The sequence below is a fragment of the Pelophylax lessonae genome, assembly GCF_965119305.1.
Source record: "Pelophylax lessonae genome assembly, chromosome: 3".
Taxonomy (NCBI): Eukaryota; Metazoa; Chordata; class Amphibia; order Anura; family Ranidae; genus Pelophylax; species Pelophylax lessonae.
Window position 1 is genome coordinate 404,670,273 of NC_138770.1, and position 26,116 is coordinate 404,696,388.

Here is a 26,116-nt window from a genome sequence, read left to right on the forward strand (position 1 = left end):
ATATATATATATATATATACATATATATATATCTGCCTGAGCATTAAGTAATCAGATCATATTCCTGCAACCAAACTCCATTAAACACCTCTGTGGGTAGCCTTACACATAGCAAACATATATTATCCAGAAATACTGTATTCTTCAACTATAAAAGAATGCTATACAATGAATATGTAATAAGGAGACATATATCATCAGGTTGTTAGAAGTTATCTTGTGCTCATATAAAGATTTAAAAACACTGGTTTGATCTATATTGAGATTCAGAATATTTTTCTCGTTCAATTTTTTTTTAATAAAGTGAAAAGAAGCTTGAACAAAGACACATGACAAAATTATAACCAAAATATACAGTATATGAGGTTGTGCATGAAGGCTAATCGCCTAAGCTTCAGAATATGTAAAAAACAAAAGATCCAAACTAGTATTAGACAACAATTGAGTAATTTTGAGTGCATATAGGAAATAACAAACAGTACATTTTGTGTAGCAAGACTAGCCATGTTAAAGCAGAGACAAGAGAAATGGTAAAGTTAGAAAAATGCTGTTTTGATATAACATGACTTAGTAATTAAAACTAAGGGATATATACCTCCAAAAAAACAAGACAATACATGAGATGCTGGTTATAAAATTGAGGAGCAAGGATCAGAAAATGTTTGAGAGTATGTTGAATATAAAATAGTCCAAGACTTCTGTAGTTATGCGGATGCCAGAAAAAGGAAAGAAAGTAAGGACAAGCAAAATCAGAATGAATAAAAGAATGAATAAAAAAAAAGGGAATAGAATGGAATGGGATAGTTTGCGAAGGAAGGAAGAAAGGGAGGCAACAAGAGAGAGGAGGGGGGAGAGAGTAGGGGGGGGGGGTAATCCCAGAGATTAGCTGGAAGAGGGTGGCTTTAGTATTCTATGAACCTGAGGAAATTGGCCATCAGTCAGGGAAACAGACTCATTAAGATTTATGTGGAGATAATGTTTTTAGATTCAGAATACTTTATCAATACAAAAGGGAAATTACTAAGAAACAATTACATTTAGCAAGACAACACAAAATACAACATGGCAAGGCACAAACAACAATCAAAATTACCAACAACAATACCACATAAAACTAAATTACTGTGCTGTAATCAACCATACTATCCTATTGAAATACTACACACAATAAATAACACTGATTGAAAAAATACCACAAAAATCGAACTACCAACACGCAAATTACACCACTTTCACTAACATTACCCAAAAATCACTGATCTCGGTAACCATGACTGAAAGACTGATGCTTCTGAATAGGTTCACCTAAATCTTATTTTTAATACATCCATAAGAAGTAAACACCTTAAAATATCATCACCAGAAACAAAAACATACTTTTATTTTTTAAACAAATTCTTGCAGTAATATATATATTTTTAAAGCCTTGCTATGGATGGGACTGCAGCAGATATACCTGAACTACATACAGATTAAATTGAGCACCAACTAAAACCATATGTAAAAAAAAAAAGTTTCAGATAAAAGTAACCCCAAAAGAAAAAAAAAGCAACAAAGGGGGTGGTTTCCCAAGAGCTAGAATTCAAACTTGTTGTTGACACAGATAGTAGTCCTATTAAAAACATTCAGTTAAATGCAGTTTGCCAGCTCTCACTATCTTCTTCCTAAAGAGGCTCCAACACGCTGAAACGCTGGGTTTTCTAAGCATATCCTCACCCCACCCTATGAGGGGGCTGGCTTATCCAAAAGCCTCCATTATTGGTCCTTCTAAGCTTGATAGCCCTAGTTCAAAGACCATGTAAAACCTGACTGGTTAAAGTAAAAATTTCCCAGTACTGCAAATTTTGAACAGGATTTGCTGAGAAACAAAGATTGCAGTAAATGTAAACCTAATCCCCTGCAACCTGAATTTGGGGTGTTGTTAACATTTTACTGATACCTACTGCAGATAGCAAAGGCAGCGCATTTTAAACGTGGTGAGGGAAACATGCACTGATCGCAGGTTTCCCACATTGCATTCTAGTGTGAATCAGGGCTTAGGCCAGCCATACATGGTGCAAAAGTTGCATGATTCCCCTAACAACTCAGACAGTGATTATTGCTAGCAGCTATTGAAGCCGCTAGTGAGATTTGCAAGATAATCCTTTGGGTTGATTGTACCCAAGTTGATAGATCGATCAACTTGGTGCATTTAGCCTGCCCACTAACGGTTCGAATCTCGGCAGTTCCTGATGAGCCGGCCGAGATTCGAACCATGTATGGCCAGCTTTAAACTTGTTAAGGCTAAGGCATTGTTGCTGCTTTTGTTTTCTTGAACTTGTTTTTGTTTATGTAACATTTGTTGGTGCACTTAAAAAAATATGTGGAGGCACAAAAATGAATCAGAGATATATGATGCTTTGCACTACTAGTTTACACTATCACTATACAGATATGTTGTTTAGATCACGTCTTAGGTTCAGTGAGATACATGAATCGTTTTAAATACAGCACATCAGTATTGAAGTCTTATCTTTAAAAATCCAGTAAGATTGACAAGCAATTAGGTGTTTTTACTATTGGAAAAAAATGCATTACTTTGAACAGCTAGTAATCAATATTCTGCTAATGGCAGAAAATGTGTTACTGGCAGGGCAATTCTTTAAATTTCTGTTACTTTTCTTTCCTAAAACTTCAATAACTCGTATCCCTGTCTAGTACACGGCAATGCAATTTCAACCAGGAACAAATGAATTCACATTTTTCAAAGTAAAGAGACTTTACAGTTACTGTGAACTTGCTAAACTGCAATAGTCCAGAAACGGTAAAGTAATTAATAGGGTTTCTTTTTACGGTAATTATTCTTTATTGCTCAGACCTATTTTTATTGGGCCACATGCTTTCCACATGTCATTGGTCCAATATAACACTATATTGAACAGAGGTATTATGCTGCATTCACACAATGCAAAATGCATTGGCAATACATAAGAAGTTAAAAAATAAACTCTTAACATTGCAAAGAAATGGCTCTAAACACCTTTCCCTCAGCAATAATACAATATCTGTTTAATTTTTGTTTACATTTTGGAGAATAGATGATGGGGGGAGATAGTAGACAAGAAATTTGGGCGACAGTGTGATAGAATCCTTACTAAATAACACTCACAGTGTTTATAGAGCAGCTTTTATTTCATCCAGTGTGCCTTCAGGCTTCTTCAGGGTTGCCTTGGCAAAATTCCTATTTTTGTCCAAAAATTGTATACAAGCCAGTGGGTGGATGAAGTCTGCCTTTTAGTTACACAAAGTCATGGGTATTCATTGTGCACCATTACAGCCTTCTAGCCGCTGGCATTCCAAAAACCGATGATGTCATCAGTTGATAGGGAGGACATCAGGCACCTGCACAGTATCCTTGTTTGCCCGTACCCTGCCCCTGTATCAGCACTGGGTCCCTATAGCTGATTAAGGTAGAGAAAATGAGGTAGAAGAGAAATGCTGGAATACTAGTCAGTACAAGTGTGCAGAGGGGAATTTGGTTTGTAAGAATAAAATCCCTAAAACAATGGGTGTCCTACATGTGTGGAATTGGCTGCATTATGTAAAACTATTAGTTTAGTCTTTTTAAATGTTAGAAAAGGGTGCCTCAAGACTTTGCATAATTTTAAAGGGTACTTTGACTAAAAACAGGCTGAGAAACACTGGTATAGAATACTATTTTTATTTATTTATGTGTGAATGAGAAGAATCATGAATTATTGATTTTTTTCCCTTTTCAATATGTTTATTGAATATCTTAATAAAAGGTACATACAGATAATAAATTAGCCTGCAAGGCCCAAAGGTGTAAATAAACAAGTACAGTATAAGAAATCAAAACCTTTTAGAGTGGTTTGTGTAAATATATGGAGACAGAGAGAGTATAAATCAAACAAAACGAATGACCACAACAAGTAGCCAAAGCTTCTAGTCGTAGAAGGCCCAGGGAATCTCAGGCTAAGGGAAGGGAGCATCACCAGGGCCCCTCCAATTTGGTAGGGAACAGACACACCACCCCCATGGGATCATACTGTGGACGTGGAAACCCCATCACGGGTGTCTGGAGACCCGGAGAGCCCATCCAAAGCCCCCGGTATAGGTAATGTCAGAGCCAGGGCTGCTTGAATTGTATAGAGAGGGATAGAAGGAATCAAAGATCCACTCTCGTGTCCAAAAAAAAAAAACTCGTGTTTGGCTATCATAATATAAGAGAGTGAGAGGAAGAAAAAGAGTTCCCCTTCGGAAGCAAGTGTTCAACCTTCTAGGCACTTCATATAGTAACATAAGAAGCGTAAAAAGGATTTCACAATTGGGGATAAAGAATAGATGAAACCTGAAGAGAAAGAAGAAAGGGGGGAGATGCCAAGTGGCTTTTAGAGAAAGAAAAGTCAATGAGCAAGGGCAGAGGAAGTAGGTCTGTCGGGAGGGTCCTTTTGGAGGAATACCATGCCCGAGTACAAGGGAACTCTAACATAAAGTGCCCAAGGTTCCAAGACTGCTTCAAACTTTCGCACTTTATCTTAAAGTTTAGCAACAAATTGTTCCTGGGACATGATCCAGGAGACCTTCCATTTTGTTGCAGATATTGAGACCGAGGGCTTCTTTCAGGCTCTAGCCATCGCAATTTTAGCTCCCAAAAACATAAAAAAGATCAAGGTCTGAGTATGTTTAGGAGTTTTGTCTACCTTGTGGTTCAAGAGGGCTATAGATGGATCCTGAGGAACAACAACCCTAGTTATTTTTCATATTAGTGTAAAAAAATATACCAATGGTATATTCCCCGTGCCAGATGGTGTGTTTGGTGTATATATTAAAGAGCAGCAGCTGTAGAATGGGTTTAGGGATGTATCAGTAATAGCCTCTAACAGCAATCAAGGCTACCTACAGTGCTTGCTATGAAGATAAGTGCATAGCCATAGATGTTCAGCAACTCAAAATTGTGCAATATGCTTTAACAAACTGTGTAATAAATTCAAATCAATGGTATAAGTGTTAAGTGCTATAAATAATTTAAATTATATACTGCAATTGGAATCAATAAATATACATCAAATAAATCTGTGGACTAAAGGCTATAATATATCAATATTTCATGAAAAGAACAATTAATAAGTGCATATGGTAGAGTGCTAAAGAATAACTATGAATTACAACTGTTGTGCCTGAGGTATATAAGTGCAAGTGTCCCAAACAGGGTAATTCAAGTCCATAAAGAGTGATTGTGGTGATCAAAGTTCAAAAGAATTTTCCTTGTGCAAAGATTCCCATCAGTCATACATCATACAGTTCAAAGTGCAGGTGCTCAGTGTGGATCTTATCCAATCCATCTTATGACATATAAATGGTACAGGTTCCTCTCCACCGTGGTATGGATAAAGTTGGGTAACTTACCAGATATTGTGGGTCTCATATGCCTTATAGCATTAAGACCACTCACTCTTGATTGGCTCCCAAGGCCAGGGTAGGTAGGTTCCCCCCGTGATGCTCCAATACTAGAGTGATGGGGAATCCCTCCTTTCCTCTCACCGCATCAGGTAAGGGCCAAGGTAAAAACATAAATGCTCCAGATAGTGCAGGTAAGGTTAAAAGGTTTTATTCCCCATCCATGGGTGATTTCAGATAAAAAACAGTAAAATCGCGGTCATCGTGACGATATACAATCTAGACGCAGAGTGGAGAGTGGGGATACTGGCTTGCATTCCACCTGCTCTAGTGAAGTCCAAGCTAACGCATTTCATCACTCTGTATGACATCTTCAGACAAAGAAATTGATATATTATACCCTTTAGTCCACAGATTTATTTGATGTATATTTATTGATTCCAGTTGCAGTATATAATTTAAATTATTTATTTATAGCACTTAACACTTATACCATTGATTTGAATTTGTTACACTGAGTTTGTTGAAGCATATTGCACAATTCTGAGTTGCTGAACATCTATGGCTATGCACTTATCTTCATAGCAAACGCTGTAGGTAGCCTTGATTGTTGTTAGAGGCTATTACTGATACTTTCCATATTAGGTGGAGATATTTGTTCCAATAACCTCTAATACGGGGGCAAGACCACCATGTGTGAAACATGAAGCAAACTAGATTACACCCTATGAAGCACAGGGGAGAAGTGTCTGATGGGGAAATAATAACCATCTAATGAGTATTTTAACATTGACTTCTATAAGAGATATGGTACCTTTGTTAGCGCGTTGAAGTGACTGGAACCACTCACCAGGGCCCTACTGTATATTCAAATCCGATTCCCAGGACTGAGCATAGGATGGTTTATCTGCCTTGTCAGCCAGGGCGGAACAGATAGTAGAGATGCCTCCCCTCTGATCCATAATTTTGGAACACCATTGGTTATAAGTTTGGGGGGGGGGCAGGTTTGTCTAGCCAGATAGAGTGTAGGAAGTACCAAATCTGGGACAGTCTAAATTTCTCAATGGAGGGCATTTCGAAACCCCATCTTCCTAGTATTTCAAATAGGTAAGGCCAAGAGACTGAATCAAAGGCTTTCTGGAGGTCAATGGTCAAAAGAAAGCCTTCCTGCGGGTTTGGGAAAAATGGAGATATATGCTGAGTTTAAATCACTGTCCCTTCCATCTTGAAGGGAGTTAAAAAATCAAGCCATATAGGGGGATAAAGAAGGGCCAAATTAATTTTAATATGCAACCAAAAAACTGTCAGGCCCAGGCGCTGAGCCTGATCTGAGAGATTTAATGGCCAATATCTCCTCTGGTGTGAAAGGTTTATCGAGGAGTTCCCTATTTGACTGTGTGATTTTGGGTAAGGGAAGATCCCTAAGGAAAGTCAACAGTTTATGTAGGGCAGGAGAGGATTGTGAGTCATACAAATTAGAATAGAAAGATTGAAAGGTTTCCAGGATACGATAGGATTTTGGGTCAAGCCCCCTGATGAAGTGCAAATTTTGGTCTAGGATAAGGTACACGGTCGAGTTTGTTTGCCAATTTAGAACCTATATTGTCCTTCTGTGAGTAGAATTTAGCACCAGTCCATCTAATGTGCTTTTCTGCTGCTGTAGTCAGGACTAGATTTAATTTCACCTTGACAGAATCTAGCTGAGACAGGGTAGTAGGGGTAGGGTTACTTTTGTGACATTTGCTCATTTCAAGGAACTCCTCATTCAGTTTCTGGATTTCAGCTCTACGTTCACATTTCAGTTGGTAAGAATTTGCACATCTGCAAAAAACTAAGCCTTTTGAAGGTCCTGCCTGTTGTTTTCAAGAAAAAACTGTGGCCGCCTGTCTGAAAAGGTTTTTCATAGGCATTATTTTTTCAGCAAGAGAGACACTTTAAAAGTTAATCAATGAAAGTGTATATTCTGATTAAGTGTTTGCCCCGTGTACCCCACATAAAGATCTGTATTAGGACAGTACACAACAATACCTATGTAGCACCCTCCTATGTAGGTGCTAGGTAACCTATAGGGAAGACCTTGTCTGCTTATCAGCAGGGTCCAATTATTCAGTCAGGCTGTCATGTGTTCTCAGGTGTGACTGTTGAGTTGGGTAATCTCTCCACTGTATCCAGTGAGGGCTCTCATTGGACAATGGAGGAAACCTGACCAATAGCACACCAGGGCCTGTATCCATCCCAGGATCCTGGGAGGGGGATATAAGTCTGAGGGGAGCATATGACAGGGTGTCTTTGGTGGGAAGCAGAGTCCCAGGAGGGAGGTGATGGGTGTCTCTCCTGTCAGCATGGAATGGATGTCCTAGGCCGCTGGCCTAGAGGACAGAGGGTTGAGCTGAGCTGCAGAGAGGGATCCAGTGTGCTGAGGACCAAGCGGAGCTGTGGGGGTCGGAGTTTCCAGGAAAGCAGTGTCATGAGTACGGTAAACTGCCCGGGGTCTGCCTAGGATAGGGGACCACTCTGGAAGGTCAGAGGGATCCAGGAGCCAGCTAGCCTGTGCAGCAGTTGTAGAAAGGGGGTGCCAGAGTCTAGACCCTGAAGAGAAAGAGGGTGCCCTGAAGAGTTAAGAGTTTCAGAAGTGCTTACAAATAGCTACCTCAGCCAGGAAGGCTAATGGGAGCAGTGCAAAGGACTTTTGAGTCACAAGAAAGTGCCAGAAGTCAGTTCAAGTTCACAGACAGAAAGTCAGTGTTAACAAGCACCAACCGGCGTTGACCGGCATTCAGCCAGCGTCAAGTGGCATTTTTCTCAGTTGTCCTATTATAGTGTATATAGTCGAGCCAGAGGAGTATCCCACTCATTCCCTTCTCCCATCCAAGTTCCTAAAATAAATACAAAAACCAAAGATGCTGGACTGTTTCTTGTCTCAGTGCTCACACTTGGAGAACATGCTTAAATGTGCTGTTGTTACTAGTGGTAACCCTGGCAGACCCACATCCAGCACAAAGGCTGGAAATCCTGCTACACCTTTATGAGAGTATGCTGTCACAAGCAGGATATAACTAGGCTCCCACCAGGGTGAAGACCTTGAGCAGGGGTTGGAAATTGTGAAAAAACACATAGTAAAGTCCCTGGGATGGTCTTACTGATGGAAACCTACATGAAGGCACAATATTGCAGGGTAATAGTGGTTAGGTTAGTTATGTGATCATGGTCGGATAAAGGATTGCATCCTTCCAAGGGGGAAATTGTGCCAGAAAAAAGGTATTCAGAAAATGTTGCCACAGCTGGACATAAAAAATTAAACAGGCAGCTAACACATATGAGAACAGCAAGATTTAGGGCGGATGATATTCAAACATGATCAGTAACTAGAATCACTACCTTACACAGTAAGGAGCACACTCACAAAAAACTCTCCAATGTTTCCATTTGAGAATGATGCATATTTACCTTTATATGGGAGCTGGAGCAATCAGGATGCATGCCATTACCTGCTGATAGGCTATCTGAGACTTTATGGATGGTTCCATTATAGCACCCAACTGTCCCTGATTTCGAGGGACTGTCCCTGATTTGGAACAAAGTCATTCTGTCTCTCTTTCATTCTCGTCTGTCCCTCATTTTGGTCTGATCTACATAGTTGTATAAAATGCACTATTTATCTTCCAAAAAAGTGTTTCCCAGCGCTAAACCTTTCATCCAATGTATAAATTGCTGCATTTTGTAAATTTCAAAAGCCAATATAAAGGAATAGTAGTGGTAAAAAAAATGTATGGGTTTAACTAATTGGATGGCAGGGGGTATGTCCTATGCCTACATACTTTTGCTTATAGTTGTCCCTCGGTCCCATCTTAAAAATTTGGGTTGTGGTTCTAATAGATATAATGATTAGTACGAAGGCTCAGGAACTGAACCATGGTTAATGAGAGCAGAGGGGTAAGTTTTAGGCAATCCAAATCCAAACATTCTACGCCTATGCATGCCATGACACAAGTAACTTTTGGAAACACAGCAGGTAAGCTACTAGCGTTCTGTTGCAATCTTTTTTGCCCTTTATGTATTTCTTTTCTATACTACTATTTGTTTAATTATTGAGGGTATATTATTTTAAATTTCATGGTATAGGGTATTTTATATAAAAATGATGAACTTCTATTACATGACATAACCTCAAAGATGTCCCTATCCCATAAGGCTTTTCCTTTACCAAGATAATCTGCTGGACAATCATCTTATATACACTACCATAGCATTGTACCCTGGTAATTCAAATTTACTTTAGCACAGATTTAAAATACCATACAGCATATACGCAGAAACGGAAAGTCAGTGGAAACAATGTTTTCTAATGATGTTTTGCTGTTACTCTTTAAAGAAACAATGCCTTTTCATCATGTTTATCAAGTCCCTTTAATTAAAATTAAATTGCCCAAAATGTCTTGGTATGCCGACGCCTTAGGAGTTCCCTTCACTGGAACTAACGGGCCAAGTCCAAACCCTGAAAAACAACCCCACACCATAATCCCCCCTCCACCAAATGATTTCGACCAGTGCACAAAGCAAGATCCTCAAATACATGGATGAGCGAGTTTGGGGTGGAGGAACTTGACTGGCCTGCAAAGAGTCCTGACCTCAACCCTATAGAACACCTTTGGGATGAATTAGAATGCAGACTGCGAGCCAGTCCTTCTCTCCAACATCAGTGCCTGACCTCACAAATGTGCTCCTGGAAGAATGGTCAAACGTTCCCATAGACCAGTGATGGCGAATCTTGGCACCCCAGATGTTTTGGAACTACATTTCCCATGATGCTCATGCACTCTGCAGCGTAGTTGAGCATCATGGGAAATGTAGTTCCAAAACATCTGGCGTGCCAAGGTTCGCCATCACTACCATAGACACACTCCTAAACCTTGTGGACAACCTTCCCAGAAGAGTTGAAGCTGTTATAGCTGCAAAGGGTGGGCTAATTCAATATTGAACAGGCAGGTGTCCCGCACGACTATATACTGCGGCGGTCAGCCCCGGCCAGGCAGAGTGACGTACAGATACGTCACTTGCCTGTCACTTCCTTGTGAGCCAATAGCGGGCGAGCGCATGCCCGCGGAGGCGCGCGCCCACCGTTGCTTGTTCACAGGGAAGTTAGTGCGTGTGACCGGTGGACCCGATGTCCGCCGGTCTCTCGCAGATCGTCGGTACAGAGGGAGAAAGTCAGGCGGCTGATGTAAACAAGCCGCCTGTCATTCTCCCCTGTGTAGAAACAGTGTTCAGACGGTTCTACTATGTAGGACCGTTGATCACTGTTTCTACACTAGTAGCCACAGCCAATCACAGTAGAAAGCATGCCCCTAGGGACACACTTAACCCCTCCCTCCCCAATAAAATCAACCCCTTCCCTGCCAGTGTCATTTTGCGGTAACAGTGCATATGTATAGCACTGATTACTGCAGTAATGTCACTGGTAACCCCAAAAGTGTCAAAAATGTCAGTCAAGGGTCCGATCTGTCCGCCGCAATGTCGCAGTACCGCAAAAAAATCGCAGATCGCCGCCATTACGCGTTAAAAAAAACACCAAAAATGACATAAATCTTTCCCTTAGTTAGAAAACGCAATAACTTTTGCGCAAACCAATCAAAATACGCTTTTTGCGATTTTTTTTACCAAACATATGTAGCAGAAAACAAATTGGCCAAAAATTTTAAAAAATTTAGATTTTTACATTTTTTTGGGGGGGAATTTCATATAAAAAAATGCGAAAAATATTGTTATTTTTGCAAAATTTACGCTCTTTTTTTGTTTATAGCGCAAAAAGTAAAAATCGCACAGGTGATCAAATACCACCAAAAGAAAGCTCTGTTTGTGGGAAAAAAAGGACGTCAAATTAGTTTAGGTACAGCGTCGCACGACCGCGCAATTGTCCGTTAAAATCACGCAGTAAAAAATCGCAAAAAACCCCCTGGTCGGAATGGGGGTAAAATCTTCTGGGGCTTAAGTGGTTAATAATATAGTGTATGTGCTTTGGGATCAGGTCAGACATTTACTGTACATTAAATGTACCACACTGGGCACACTATTCCAACTAGAGTTTTTTTAAGACAATAATTGTAAGGGAATATTAGAAGTGACTAAGGGATGGGTAAAAATCCTGGCAAAAAGAGAAAATGCTTAGTTCCCTTGCAAAGCACAAATTTGTGCAATTTTCAAAAGTGAACTCTAAAAAACCTCCATTTAAATCTTTTAACCACCAGATGTACTGCGGCAGGTTGACTCTCCCAGGCAAAAACACGTACATGTACAGCGCTCGCCTGGGAGGAGTTATGGGGCGAGCGCGCGCCACTGGCGGCACGCTTCCACTCCGGCTCGTCAGTGGGGAAGCTGGCGTGTGTGTCAGGCAGCTCCGATTGTCGCCTGACACCGGCGATCTCCCCCCCCCCGCTGACAGAGAAGGATGGACGGCTGATGTAAACACAACTGTCCATCCTTCTCCCTGAGATGATCACAGAGCCCATGTGATCCGGCTATGTAGGATTGCATGTCTCTATGGTCACTTCACAAGTCCAACCCCCCCACAGTTAGAATCACTCCCCTAGACTTACATTTAACCCCTTGATCACTCATAGTATTAACCCCATCCCTGCCAATGTCATTAGTACAGTAACAGTGCATATTTTTAGCACTGATTACTGTAGTAATGTCACTGGTACCCCCAAAAGTGTCAAAAATGTCAGTTAGCGGTCCAATCTGTCCGCTGCAATGTCGCAGTCCTGTAAAAAAAATCACAGATCGCCGCCATTACTAGTAAAAAAAAAAACAATAAAAATGCCATAAATCTTCCCCGTAGTTAGTAAACGCAATAACATTTGCGCAAACCAATCAAAATATGCATATTACGATTTTTTTTACCAAAAATGTGTAGCAGAAAACAAATTGGCCTAAAATCTTAAAAAATTTTGATTTTTAATTTTTTTTTTGGAATGTTATGTAGCAGAATGTGAAAAATATAGTTTTTTTTTTTTCAAAATTGTCGCTATTTTTTTGTTTATAGTGCAAAAAATAAAAATCGCACATGTGATCAAATAACACCAAAAGAAAGCTCTATTTGTGGGGGAAAAAATAAGTCAATTTAATTTGGGTGCAGCATTGCACGACCGCGCAATTGTCCGTTAAAATCACGCAGTGCCAAATCGCAAAATAGGGCCTGGTCATTTGGCAGCAAAATCTTCCGGTCTTAAAGTGGTTAATGGGCTGCAAAACAGTCTTTTGCAATAAAGTGAACAGAATCCTCCAATTCTGTGCAGGAAAATTATAGCCCATTGTTTCTGTTCACTTCTCTATATTTTACTGTACTTTCCCTCACACAGAAACTGACTATTTCTGACAAGAATAGAAAGTGAGTCCAATGACTGACAGGTATAAGAGGATGTTTAAAAGGTTTAAATACAAGGACAAAAAAGTAGGCTATGCACCAATTATTAGGCCTAAAAAAAAAAAAAAAAAAAAATTAAACATTTTAGCATTTCTTTTGCATATATTTCCTACATACAGCTGCAAAAAAAGTATGTGAACCCTTTGGAATGATATGGATTTCTGCACAAATTGGTCATAAAATGTGATCTGATCATCATCTAAGTCACACCAATAGACAATCACAGTCTTCTTAAACGAATAACACACAAAGAATGAAATGTTGCTATGTTTTTATTGAACACACCATGTAAACATTCACAGTGCAGGTGGAAAAAGTATGTGAACCCCTAGGCTAATGACATCTTCAATAGCTACTTGGAGTGAGATGTCAGCCAACTGGAGTCCAATCAATGAGATGAGATTGGAGGTGTTGGTTACAGCTGCCCTGCCCTATAAAGAACACACACCATATCTGGGTTTGCTTTTCACAAGAAGCATTGCCTGATGTGAATGATGCCTCGCACAAAAGAGCTCTCAGAAGACCTATGATTAAGAATTGTTGACTTGCATAAAGCTGGAAAGGGTTATAAAAGTATCTCCAAAAGCCTTGCTGTTCATCAGTCTATGGTAAGACAAATTGTCTATAAATGGAGAAATTTCAGCACTGCTGCTACTCTCCCTAGGAGTGGCCGTCCTGTAAAGATGACTGCAAGAGCACAGCGCAGACTACTCATTGAGGTGAAGAAGAATCCTAGAGTGTCAGCTAAAGGTTTACAAAAGTCACTGGCAAATTCTAACATCCCTGTTAGCGAATCTACAATACGTAAAACACTAAACAAGATTGGATTTCTTGGGAGGATACCACAGAGGAAGCCACTGCTGTCCAAACAAAACATTGCTGCACGTTTACAGTTTGCACAAGAGCACCTGGATGTTCCACAGCAGTACTGGCAAAATATTCTGTGGACAGATGAAACCAAAGTTGAGTTGTTTGGAAGAAACACACAACATTATGTGTTGCGAAAAAGAGGCACAGCACACCAATATCAAAACCTCACCCCAACTGTGAAGTATGGTGGTGGGTCATCATGGTTTGGGGCTGCTTTGCTGCGTCAGGGCCTGGACGGATTGCTATCATCGAAGGAAAAATGAATTCCCAAGTTTATTAAGACATTTTGCAGGAGAACATAAGGCCATTTGCCTACCAGCTGAAGCTCAACAGAAGATGGGTGTTGCAATAGGACAATGACCCAAAGCATAGAAGTAAATCAACAACAGAATGGCTTAAACAGAAGAAAATACGCCTTCTGAAGTGGCCCAGTTCGAGTCCTGACCTCAACCTGATTGAGATGCTGTGGGATGACCTCAAGAAAGCGATTCACACCAGACATCCCAAGAATATTGCTGAACTATAACAGTTCTGTAAAGAGGAATGGTCAAGAATTACTCCTGACCATTGTGCACGTCTGATCTGCAACTACAGGAAACGTTTGTTTGAAGTTATTGCTGCCAAAGGAGGTTCAACCAGTTATTAAATCCAAGGGTTCACATACTTTCCACCTGCACTGTGATCATTTACATGGTGTGTTCAATAAAAACATGGCAACATTTCATTCTTTGTGTGTTATTAGTTTTAAGCAGACTGTGATTGTCTATTGTTGTGAATTAGATGATGATCGGATCACATTTTATGACCAATTTGTGCAGAAATCCATATCATTCCAAAGGGTTTACATACTTTTTCTTGCAACTGTATATCTAGGCATTCATTTCCTACACAACCGATTATCAATAATAGATAGTATGGGAAACTACAGGAGATTAAATCAAGATCTAAACTGGATAATGCATATACAGTATGTGTTGGCTTTGGAAACACAGATTCACAATACACAAAATACTTTGATTTACTAAAGGCAAAATGGCTGTTCACTTTGTAAATCATTGATCTAGACCACAATTATTTATTTGTAGTCCTCAGTGAGGGTACAGAGGTACAATGGTCTCCAGATCTGGTGAAAATGTATATTAGACTCTTTTTTTTTTAATTTCTATTGTTTCTTCCATGTCATAGATAGCTTTGAAAAAAATTTAACTTTGCAAGGGAAATCCCCCGTAGCTTAAAGGGTAACTTCACTTTTGTAGGTTAAAAAAACATAGCAAATTAAGAAAAAATAATATACCATACACAATTGCGATACACATCACCTTTCCTTTTCAATTTGCAGCTCTGCAATTTTCTGTAAAATGCAATGCAATATGGCTACCCGAAGGTGTTCTGTATACAGAATGTATATAGAACATCCCCCAGAAACATAATTCCCTGCTTGTGTTATTGGCTCACTAATTCTCCCAGAAGTCTGCCTAAGATACAATTCAGATTTCAGGCATCCCCTGCAACAAAAAATTTCATTTTTTGAGATACTTCCAATAGGAAATCACGTCTAGAGGGATGCAGGCACAGCAGCTTTCCTCATTAGAGCCATGCAGGTGCAGCAGCTGATTATTAAGAAACCACTCCTATTAGATACACTTTTCACATGGACACAGAAACACACACATATTTCTTCAGAATAACAAAAGGTAGGAATCTGCAACAAAATTTGTTAAAATCCTTGTAATGTACATAGATCACCCAGTGAGCAGGGGAGGACTGGGCCAGGGGGCAGGGGGGCAATTGCCCCCTGGGCCGCCCTGATGCCCCGTAAAAAAAGGCTGCACCGCTTCTGCCACAGACATGCCTGAAGGATTCCTGGTGAAGAGAAGTAAAAAGTCCCCACCGCTGACCTACTGAGTGCGGGCTGAAGACAAGGACAGAGGGCAGGCCCCCCCCCCCCCCCAGCATGGATGGTGTAAACTGTGTCTGAGCAGAGGCAAGTTCCATGCACCACTGGAGACTCTTCTGCCCCGGCCAGCCCCAACCGAGCTGTCCCAACCGCCCCCTGCTGACCAGGTCAGGAACCCGGATTCAGCCGGTAAGTAGAGAGTATCTGGAGCAGGGCTTCAGCTTGTAATGGGAGATCAGGAGGAGGATTGGGAGTGTGGAAGGGGGGGTGAAGGAATGTGGGAGGGGACCGAGGCGCTGCACCATAGGCCTCTGGTTTGTACTTGCCCCCTGGGCCGAAAGTTGCCAGTCTGCCCCTGCCAGCGAGGATTGTTTTTTTCTCAAAAAAAGTGGAGTAAAGCCCCGTACACACGTACCGAATTACGATCGGCCGTCTTTTGTCCAGTGCTGTCCTGTCGGTTGAAAAGTGCTAAAGACTGCACACGAATTTTGTCAGCCAACAACAGTGATGTCATGTGATGGTTAACTTTCCGTGTGTTTTTTCTTCTCTGAGCAGGCCCAGTCTTGCTCATCTGCTGTTTGTCGGCCAAATTCTGTACTGACTGAGGAACAATCGGCCGTTCTGGTGTTGGCCAACAAAAATTTTATAATCTGCACACCAGATTCTGTTCGGCCAAAAATTCGCAGTCGGTTGTCGGAAGCATCATACTAACAAGCCGAAAATCGGCCGATCGGTCGGTGGCCGAATATTTACGGCCGACAATCGCTACGTGTGTACGGGCCTTTACTCTTTAATGAATGAGGTGAAGCTCTGTTGACTTCCATCATCCAATTATGTGCAAACAAAAATATAATGAACAGAAAAAAACTACTATAAGTAGCACACCGGATTAGCAGATTATTAATGTTTTTTTTTTTTTTTATATATATATATATATATATATATATATATATATATATATATATATATATATATATATCCCTTGCATATGATTGGGTATTTTCCGCAAAGTGGACCTTTATCATATTTACCATGCCGGGGAAAATACGGTAACAGTCTATTTGCCTTAAATGAACCTCTCTAAGATGACAAGAGTGGGTGCATGATATGCAGTATATTGATTTCCACTATTCATGTGAAACATGCATCAGTGCACAGAAAATAACTTTTTAAATACTAAAATATATTATGCATACTTACTTTTTAAATATGAAAGCAGACTACCATATCTCATGAGCTCAGTAATAATATACATTGGCTCCTCCAAGCTACATACTGCGTATAGCTGGATCAGTTTTGGATGTCTAAGTTTCTTCATAAGTTGTGCTTCTCTTAAGAAGTCCTCTGGTTTCATTGATCCTGAGATACAAACAGCAGAAAGAAAACAGCAAAGAGTTGATGTTATTAAAGACTACTCCTATCTACACAGGAACCATATGGGAATAGCTAAAATTGCTTTCTGTTTTCTGTAATCTAAAAAAAAAAAGAGTGCTGAAAATCTTCCAAGCCATCAAAAGATATCAGTTCAGCTGAAGAAAATGTATAATTGGAGGATGCTGAATGGGTTAGAAGAACAAGAACCTTTTATGTCTTTCTGGCCTTTGGAAAAATCAAATGCGAAAACTTAGGAAACAACATAACAAGGGAGGCACCAAACCATATTTAACCCTTTAAATAGGAGTATTCTTGTATTGGTGCTGAAAAACATTCTTATTGATATCTACTCTAATACTGTCTATTATCTTTACTCTACATACAAGTGCTTAATAAAAGTAATTTCATTAGCAATTAAGAAGCATGTCTAGTCAAAACTTTTTTTTCTTAGTTGTGAATAATCTATATAGTTATAAACCCTGTCTGGTCTTATTGCTATACAGGACTGCATTACAGAAATGTCCCCTATCTTCCTGTTCTGCAGACAGCAGTTTTCTAAACAGGAAAAGGAAGGTAAATCTACAATGCAAACAGATACAAATAAGGGTTGATTTTAGTTGAAAATAGACTTCTGGCCAACTAGAACTAGACTCCCTTGTGTCCCTAAAGAGGTTGTAAACCTCAGATGGTTGTAAACCCCAGACATGACATATGAACAAAGCATATCCCTCTATATTGCATACATGTTTCAGTTAGGAGCACTATGTCTCATTTCTGTCCACTGTCCAATAGCTTTTGACACGTTTTCTTGACACAAAGAGAAAAAAGATGACAGAGGAGGAATCTCCACCTAATTGATAGGCTCAGCTCAATCTTTGTGTGCTGTGTGATGGGGGTGTGTCCCTTCCAGTTGCGGCTGGTGCTCCATGGGCCGGGGGGGGGGGCATCAGACAGACTGCACCATGCCCCCCCCCCCTGCGGACCACACCAGGCCACACACCCCCGGATCACAGCAGGACAGGACCCCCAGGACAGGATCACTCACCCTGCCTGGACATCAGTGACAGCAAAGGCGGCTTCTTCCCCCTGTCTTCTGCGTCTCCTCCCTCCTCCTCCTCCATGCCCAATGACATGGCTTCTCCTTTCGGCCAATCGGGAAACGGGTCTCAGAACCCGCTTCCTGATTGGCCAGGAGGAGGATCTGTGTGACAATAACGAATTTTCATTCGCTATTGTCACACAACTGGGTGGGCTCGGGGCACAGTGCTCTGCGCCCCGAGCCCACCATTTTTTTTAGCCTGTGAGAGCCTCTGGCTCTAATCACATGGTTAAATAAAAAGCCTCATTGAACTCCATGCGCCTGGCACCCCGCATGTAGATTAGGGGGCCCGACGCATGGATAGAGGGGGTGGGGCCCCATAGGCATCAGCCGCCACTGGTCCCTTCCCTTCAATCAGCTCTCAGAGCTCTCCTCAGCTCTCCGCCCCTTTTTTTCTGACAGCTCAGACACGCTTTATAAATTCTGAATTTTAAACAGATGTACAGAGAACAGAGATTGAACAGAGAAGCTGCAGATAAACAGGTACAGCTTATGGAGGAGGATGTGCTTAATTTGTGAGTATCACCTGAGGCCAGTCACTTCACTAGGTATATGAAAGGGTTTAGAACCACTTTAATCGGTTTATCAGCTTCTATTGTTGTCTGTCTCCCTGTTACAGATTTTTCCTCACTTCCTGTTTTATTAAATGGCTGTCAGTAGAACAGAAATTGAAGAGAAATCTAACGAATCCCTGAAATTTTTACACAAGTATACTCAGACTACACTGGACGAAGGGTGCGTTCCCTTACGTAGCTTATGCCATGGGTATTAAAATATAACTTTGATTCATTTCTGTAAAACATAATCTGGACAGTATATATACATAAAGGGAGGGTGTATTTTTTGGTTTGCCAGCAATGTACTAGTGATTATTACATACGTATTGAAAAATGGAGCGAGAGCAGAAAAGGTACAAAACTCCCCTTCTATACAATCCAGGGATTTAGTAGCTGCAAGTCTCAACTTACTGTTCCTGCTGACCAGATCTAAGGGCTGCAAAAAACACAATCTCTCTAACTTCTATTTAAAAGTTTCTCTCTACACCTGATTTTCCGCCAGTAACTGATGTCTGTGTATAGATACTGCTTGCCAAGTAATTCTTGGGCGGCGTGAGAATCAATCTCACCTGACTCAAAAGGCTATACTGGTTACTGAAAACCTGTCTTATTAAAGCTCTCTCTCTCTTTTTCAAAATCTCCTGTCAGGTCTATCTCAAATGACGTGGCCTGTTCTAAATGGCTAATACATAGTTGGCTGGCTAATCTTGCTCTTAAAGCCTCCTAACATACTAGCACTATCCAAATGAAGTGGCTGGCTATCAACTAAACTGATACGACAAATTATCCTGCCTATTGAATTCTGAAGGCTGAAAAAGTTATTTAGGAATGCCTTATCAATATGCTAAGGCCCTGAGCACTTCTCCCAAACTAGCACTATCCAAAAATGGCTGACTAGCAGCTAAATTGACATAACAAATTGTCCTGCCTAATGATTTCTAAAGGCTAGAAAGGTACTCAGGCCTGCCTCATGAAAATGCTAAAGCCCAGAGTACTAACATTGCCTGCCAACCCTCCAAAAGCACCCTCCCCACAAACCATGTTTAACCCCAAATCATAAAGGTGCTCCCACAAACTATAAACTTTACATGTTTTGCTTAATAAATAGGCTTAGTCAGGAGTGAAAAATAAACACACCAAAATAAAAGTGTTAAAGAAATAAAAAAAGTTTTTGGAGGGGACCAAACTATCCCCACATGGTTAGTATCAAAATGGCAGCTTCCCCCTTCCTTCCCTCTATTTATAGGGTTTTCCCATTCGGTGGGAAATATCACCATCTAGTGGGGCATAACCAGAAAGCACATTCCAAATCAGGGAAAGAGTTAAAAAAAAAGTCTATCCAAATCCCCCGGGAACCTGTTAAAGGGTACCATGTAAGTAGGTGTACATACTGTATAATGTATTATCCTATATCCATACATAAATCACCCTTTCTGCTTTACCCAATCTTTTCTGACCATTTTAAACAGTCCAGATCATTCTAAAAGATCATATCAAAAGGTAAAAGACATCCCAAGAGAAAGTCTATTGGTTGACAAATGAAAGAAAAGGGACACACAGGCGGGACTCCGAATCATTGGCTCATATTCCAACCAGTCGGGTCAGATTTTTAACATCATTAGACGATATTGGAACATCTTACACAATGACAAAGATTTACATGGTGTCATCTCCCAGAACCCCCTAATTACATATAGCAGGGGGAAAAACCTAAGAGATATGCTAGTACATAGCAATCTCGATAGAATTCCATCCCCTTCCACTTGGCTAACATGACAACCTATTGGTTGCTTTAAATGTGGGCACTGTAAGGCATGTAAATATATCCCGACAACCAATGAGTTTGTGAATCCGAAAGGTGGTACAATGATCCAACTAAAATCATTTTATAATTGCAGCTCAGAAGGAGTAATCTATGCAATTATGTGCCCGTTTCCCAAAATTATATGTGGGCAAAACCATTTGCCAGTTACGGTGACGAGTCCTGGAACATATTGGTGATATAACACTTAATATAAAGGAACCATACCAACTTAGGTTTTGGGTTATTGAATAACCAAAATTGGGTGCATGGAAGGGCAATTTGGATCAATACTTATTAAAAACAGAGGAAAGGTGGATCTTTCGGCTCAATTCGCATGCACCATCTGGCATCAATGAAGGTTTTACCTACATTAAGAAATAATCAGGCTCTGCAGTGTGTATTCTGGGTTCCCCTTTCAATTAAACTAAATTTAGCTTAGAATGACCTGGACTGTTTAAAATGGTCAGAAAAGATTGGGTAAAGCAGAAAGGGTGATTTATGGATGGATATAGGATAATCCATTATCTTTACACCTTCTTACATGGTACCCTTTAGGTTCTCTGGGGATTTGGATAGATTGTTTTACTCTTTCCCTGAATTGGAACCTGCTTTCTGGTTATTCCCCACTAGATGGTGATATTCCCCACCGAATGGGAAAACCCTATAAATTGAGGGAAGGAAAGACGAAGCCGCCATTTTGAGTCTAACCATGTGGAAATAGTTTGGGCCCCTCCACAAACTTTATTTCTTTAACACTTTTATTTTGGTGCATTTATTTTTCACTTCTGACTAAGCTTATTTATTAAGTGAAACATAGAGTTTATAGTTTGTGATAGGACCTTTATGATTTGGAGTTAAGCATGTTTTGTGGGGAGGGTTGGCAGGCAATGTTAGTACTCAGGGCTTTAGCATTTTCATGAGGCAGGCCTGGGTACCTTTCTAGCCTTTAGAAATCATTAGGCATGACAATTTATGTCAGTTTAGCTGCTAGTCAGCCATTTTTGGATAGTGCTAGTTTGGGAGAAGTGCTCAGGACCTTAGCATTTTGATGAGGCAGGCCTGAGAAGCTATTTCAGCCTTCAGAATTCAATAGGCAGGATAATTTGTCATATCAGTTTAGTTTCATTTGGATAGTGCTAGTATGTTAGGAGGCTTTAAGAGCAAGATTAGCCAGCCAAGTGTGTAGGGTATGGCCATTTAGAAACAGATAGGCCACATCATTTGAGATAGACCTGACAGTTTGAAAGAGAGAGAGAGCTTTAATAAGACATGTTTTCAGTAACCAGTATAGCCTTTTGAGTCAGGTGAGATTGATTCTCACACCGCCCAAGAATTACTTGGCAAGCAGTATCTACACACAGACATCAGTTACTGGCGGACAATCAGGTGTAGAGACACTTTGAATAGAAGTTAGAGAGATTGTGTTTTTTGCAGCCTTTAGATCTGGTCAGCAGGAACAGAAAGTTGAGACTTGCAGCAACTAAATCCCTGGATAGTATAGAAGGGGAGTTTTGTACCTTTTCTGCTCTCGCTCTATTTTTCAATACGTATGTAATAATCACTAGTACATTGCTGACAAACCAAAAAATACACCCTCCATTTATGTATATATACAGTCCAGATTATGTTTTATATAAATTAATAAAAGTTATATTTTAACTACTTCCGCTCTGGAAGGTTTTACCACCTTAATGACCAGGCCATTGTTTGCGATTCGGCACTGCGTTGCTACAACTGACGATTGCAAGGTTGTGCGACAATGTACCCGAATACAATTGATGTCTTTTTTTCCCCCCACAAATAAAGCTTTCTTTTGGTGGTATTTGATCACCTCTACGGTTTTTACATTTTGCGCTATAAACAAAAAAGGGCGACAATTTTGAAAAAAACACAGTATTTTTTACTTTCTGCTATAAAACATTCCCAATAAAAGAAATTCAAAATCATTTTTTTATCAATTTAGGCTAATTTGTATTCTGCTACATACTTTTGGTAAACAAAATTCCAAAAAGCGTATATTTGATTTGCGCAAAAATTATAGCGTTTACAAACTACAGGATAGATTTATGGACTTTTTTTAATTTCTTTTTTTATTAGTAATGGCGGCGATCAACGATTTTTATCGGGACTGCGACATTGCCGTGGACAGATGGGACACCTGACTGACATTTTTTGGGGACCAATGACATTAACCAATTTACCACCGGAGGATTTTTCTGCTTTACGTCCAGGCCACTTTTTGTAACTTGGCACTGCGCGACTTTAACTGACAACTGCGCAGTCATGCAACGCTGTACCCAAACGAAATTTGTGTCCTGTTTGTTTTTTCCCACAAACAGAGCTTTCTTTTGGTGGTATTTGACCACCTCTGCGCTTTTCATTTTTTGCGATATTAATAAAAAAATAGCTAAAATTTTGCGAAACAAATTGACATTTTCTACTTTGACAGTAAAAAATATCCAGTATATTAAATTTTAGTCATATATTTAGGCCAAAATGTATTTAGCTACATGTCTTTGACAAAAAAATCCTCAATGAGCGTATTTTTAACCGCTCTAAGACTGGAAGATTTTACCCCATTCCTGACCAGGCTATATTTTGCGATTTGGCACTGCGTTACTTTAAGGGACAATTGCGTGGTCGTGCGATGCTGTACCCAAATTACATTTATGTCCTTTTTTCCCACAAATAGAGCTTTCTTTTGGTGGTATTTGATCACCTGTGCAATTTTTAATTTTTGAAAAAAAGAGCGACAATTTTGAAAAAAATAAACAATATTTTTACATTCTGATATATAACATTCCCCAAAAAAATTTAAAAATCAACATTTTTTAACATTTTAGGCCAATTTGTTTTCTGCTACATATTTTTGGTAAAGAAAATCATAATAAGTGTATTTTGATTGGTTTGCGCAAAAGTTATCGCGTTTACTAACTACGGGAAAGATTTGTCATTTTTATTATTTATTTATTTTTTACTAGTAATGGCAGCGATCTGCGATTTTTTTTTTGCGGGACTGCGACATTGCGGCGGACAGATCGGACCCCTAACTGACATTTTTGACACTTTTGGGGGTACCACTGACATTACTACAGTAATCAGTGCTATAAATATGCACTGTTACTGTAATAATGACACTGGCAGGGAAGGGGTTAACTTTATTGGTGATCAAGGGGTTAAATGTATGCCTCATGCTTACTGACGTGTGTGGGGGGAGGGGATTGTGTGACACAGACACAGATCGCAGGTTCAGCTATGCTGAATCCTGTAATCTGTGACTGTCTGTCACAGAGGAGATCCGCCCACTTTGTTTACACAAGCAGGCGGATTTCCACAATCGATCCCAGACAATCGGGGGAAGAGCGGTGGTGATCACCGCCTCTCCTCCCCTGGCCCGACTCCCGCTTTGTCTGAATACAGCGGGAGCGAGCCTCCAGCGCCGCGCGCCGCCGAGAGGGGGCATTGTCTAGCAACGTAGGTCTACGTCGCTGGACGATAACGAGCCACTTTGCCACAGTACCAGCTCAGTGAGCGGTCAGCAAGTGGTTAATACAGTAATCAGTGCTAAATAATATGCACTGTTACTGTATAAATGACACTGGTAGGGAAGAGGTTAACACTGGGGGTGATCAAGGGGTTAATTGTGTTCTCTTTTTGTGCTTACTAACTGTGTGGGGGGGTGGGTTGGATAGAGGCAAGGAGAGATCTGTGATTCAGCTTAGCTGAATCACATAAGCTTTCCCTGACAGAAAAGCCGCCTGCTTTGTTTACATAAGCAGGCAGCTCCTCTGTCATTCTAGCCGAAGATCGCAGGAGGCCAGCGGTGATTGAGCCTGCTCCTCTCGCAGTCTGACTCCCGCTGTGTCTAATCACAGCGGGAGCGCGGCGCCGAATCCACGTGTACATAATCATGTAGATCTATGTGATTATGCGCAGCCGAGCCGTCCTGCTGCAGTAAATCTGCGTGGGGCGGTCATCAAGGGGTTAATACCTATGGCATAAGGTACATAAGGGAAGGCACCCTTCGTCCAGTGTAGTCTCAGCAATAAAACCTGACAGGGGTTCTAACCCCTCCACACTAAATGCAAAACAAAAAAAAAGTTTGCCTGGAGATTTTAAAGTGATATTAAACCCTAAAGCAAACATTTTATTATATTGCAGCTTACCAATTCTTAGATATGGTGGCTGAATTTGTTTTCATTTTCAGACTTTTTCTTCTATTTTTATTTGGCGATCCAGCCAGTAAGTCTGTTGTTGTTCAAAAGAACAAGTTCTCTTCCATATCAATTTACAGAAGAGAAACGCTCTTATTTTTAACGCTCTCATTTAATGCTAGCAAGGATGTTTACAGTGATGAGCCGCTATTTATGTAAAAGTTTTATCCCAAAAAGAAAAAAAAAACTGCTGTAACTGATTATATAAAGTGTTAGCTGGAGTTTGGCTACAGTTTATTAGTGTATCTAGATCTGCTAGTCCATCTAAGGCTGGCCATACACTATACAATTTTCTTATTCAATTTCCTTTAGATTTACCTTAAACTATGTAGTGCAAGGGCCTGTCTGATTACATACAAATTGAAAGTGTTCAGGTTTGAACTTATATTCTATGGTTTTGGTAAATCTAAAGGAAAGTTGAACAAGAAAATTGTATAGTGTATGGCCAGCCTAACACTTCCCTCCCCCAAGACTAGCAATGCTGTTATCCAAATGTGTCCCCACTGTTCCTTCATCCAGAGTAGGGACATTCTAATACAGGAGGTGCTTTACTGGCCAGATCGCTAGGTGAAAATAGAAGGAAAAAAGCCTAAGGTCCCTTTCACATGGGCTTTCCGATCCAATCCGTCTGTCAGTTTTTCAGGTGGACCTGATCGGATACTCCATGCATCCCTATGGAGCAGCGGATGTCAGCGGTGACATCTTCGCTGACACCCGCTGCTATCCGATCCTGTCCGTGAAATCTGGACGGATGGAAACCCTATTTTCCATCCGTCTGGAGGAACAAATCGGATGAAAATGGACAGGCGGTCTGTTATCATCCGATCTCCCATAGAGGACAGCGGGGATCTGACAGGTCTGTCTCTGCACACAGAGCGGAGACGGAGCTGTCATACACCTGCTCAGTGGGGATTGGCGGATCAATCCTCGGCGGAGCAAAACGGACTCTGTTGGGCGCACCCCCTGTGTGAAAGGAGCCTTAAGAAAAATTATGCAGCCACCACATCTAATGATTGGTTGCCTGCACTATATTACATTTTTTGTTTTGGGTTTAATACTGCTTTAATCATTGCACATCTGCTTTATGTAGCAACATATGGTTATAAATAATGTAAAACAGAAATAAAGCTGCCACTCCTTTCTAGGAACCAGATAACAGATTGTTAAAATAAATAGTAAATAGGACACCCAAAAGGCCTGCATATTCTAACAAAACCTATTATAGTCAGTGAAATACAGAAAGGAGCCTATAATGCATATAAAAGTAGAGGGAATAGTTATTTTATGTTTTACATACACTTAAAAAGTAACATCTAAAAAAATAAATAAATAAATAACATCTTAGAAGATAAAGATATCTGCCTGGCTGTATTCTGTGGATAAATGTTCCAACCCGCACTTAGCTACAAATTGGCTGATTTTTTTGTGTGTGTGTGTTGTCAGATCATAAAGAGCATATCTTTCTCCCAAGGCTGAAA

The 26,116-nt window shown here is 40.4% G+C and overlaps 1 protein-coding gene across 1 annotated transcript in view; it reads right to left on the reverse strand.

The window, feature by feature from the left end:
* The window catches only part of FRK (fyn related Src family tyrosine kinase), a 138,065-nt gene that overhangs the window by 10,830 nt on the left and 101,119 nt on the right, over positions 1-26,116 (reverse strand). Inside the window, exon 5 of the mRNA XM_082252600.1 lies at positions 16,791-16,949. Coding sequence (XP_082108726.1) covers positions 16,791-16,949 — 159 coding nt within the window. The remainder of the gene's footprint in view (positions 1-16,790; positions 16,950-26,116) is intronic.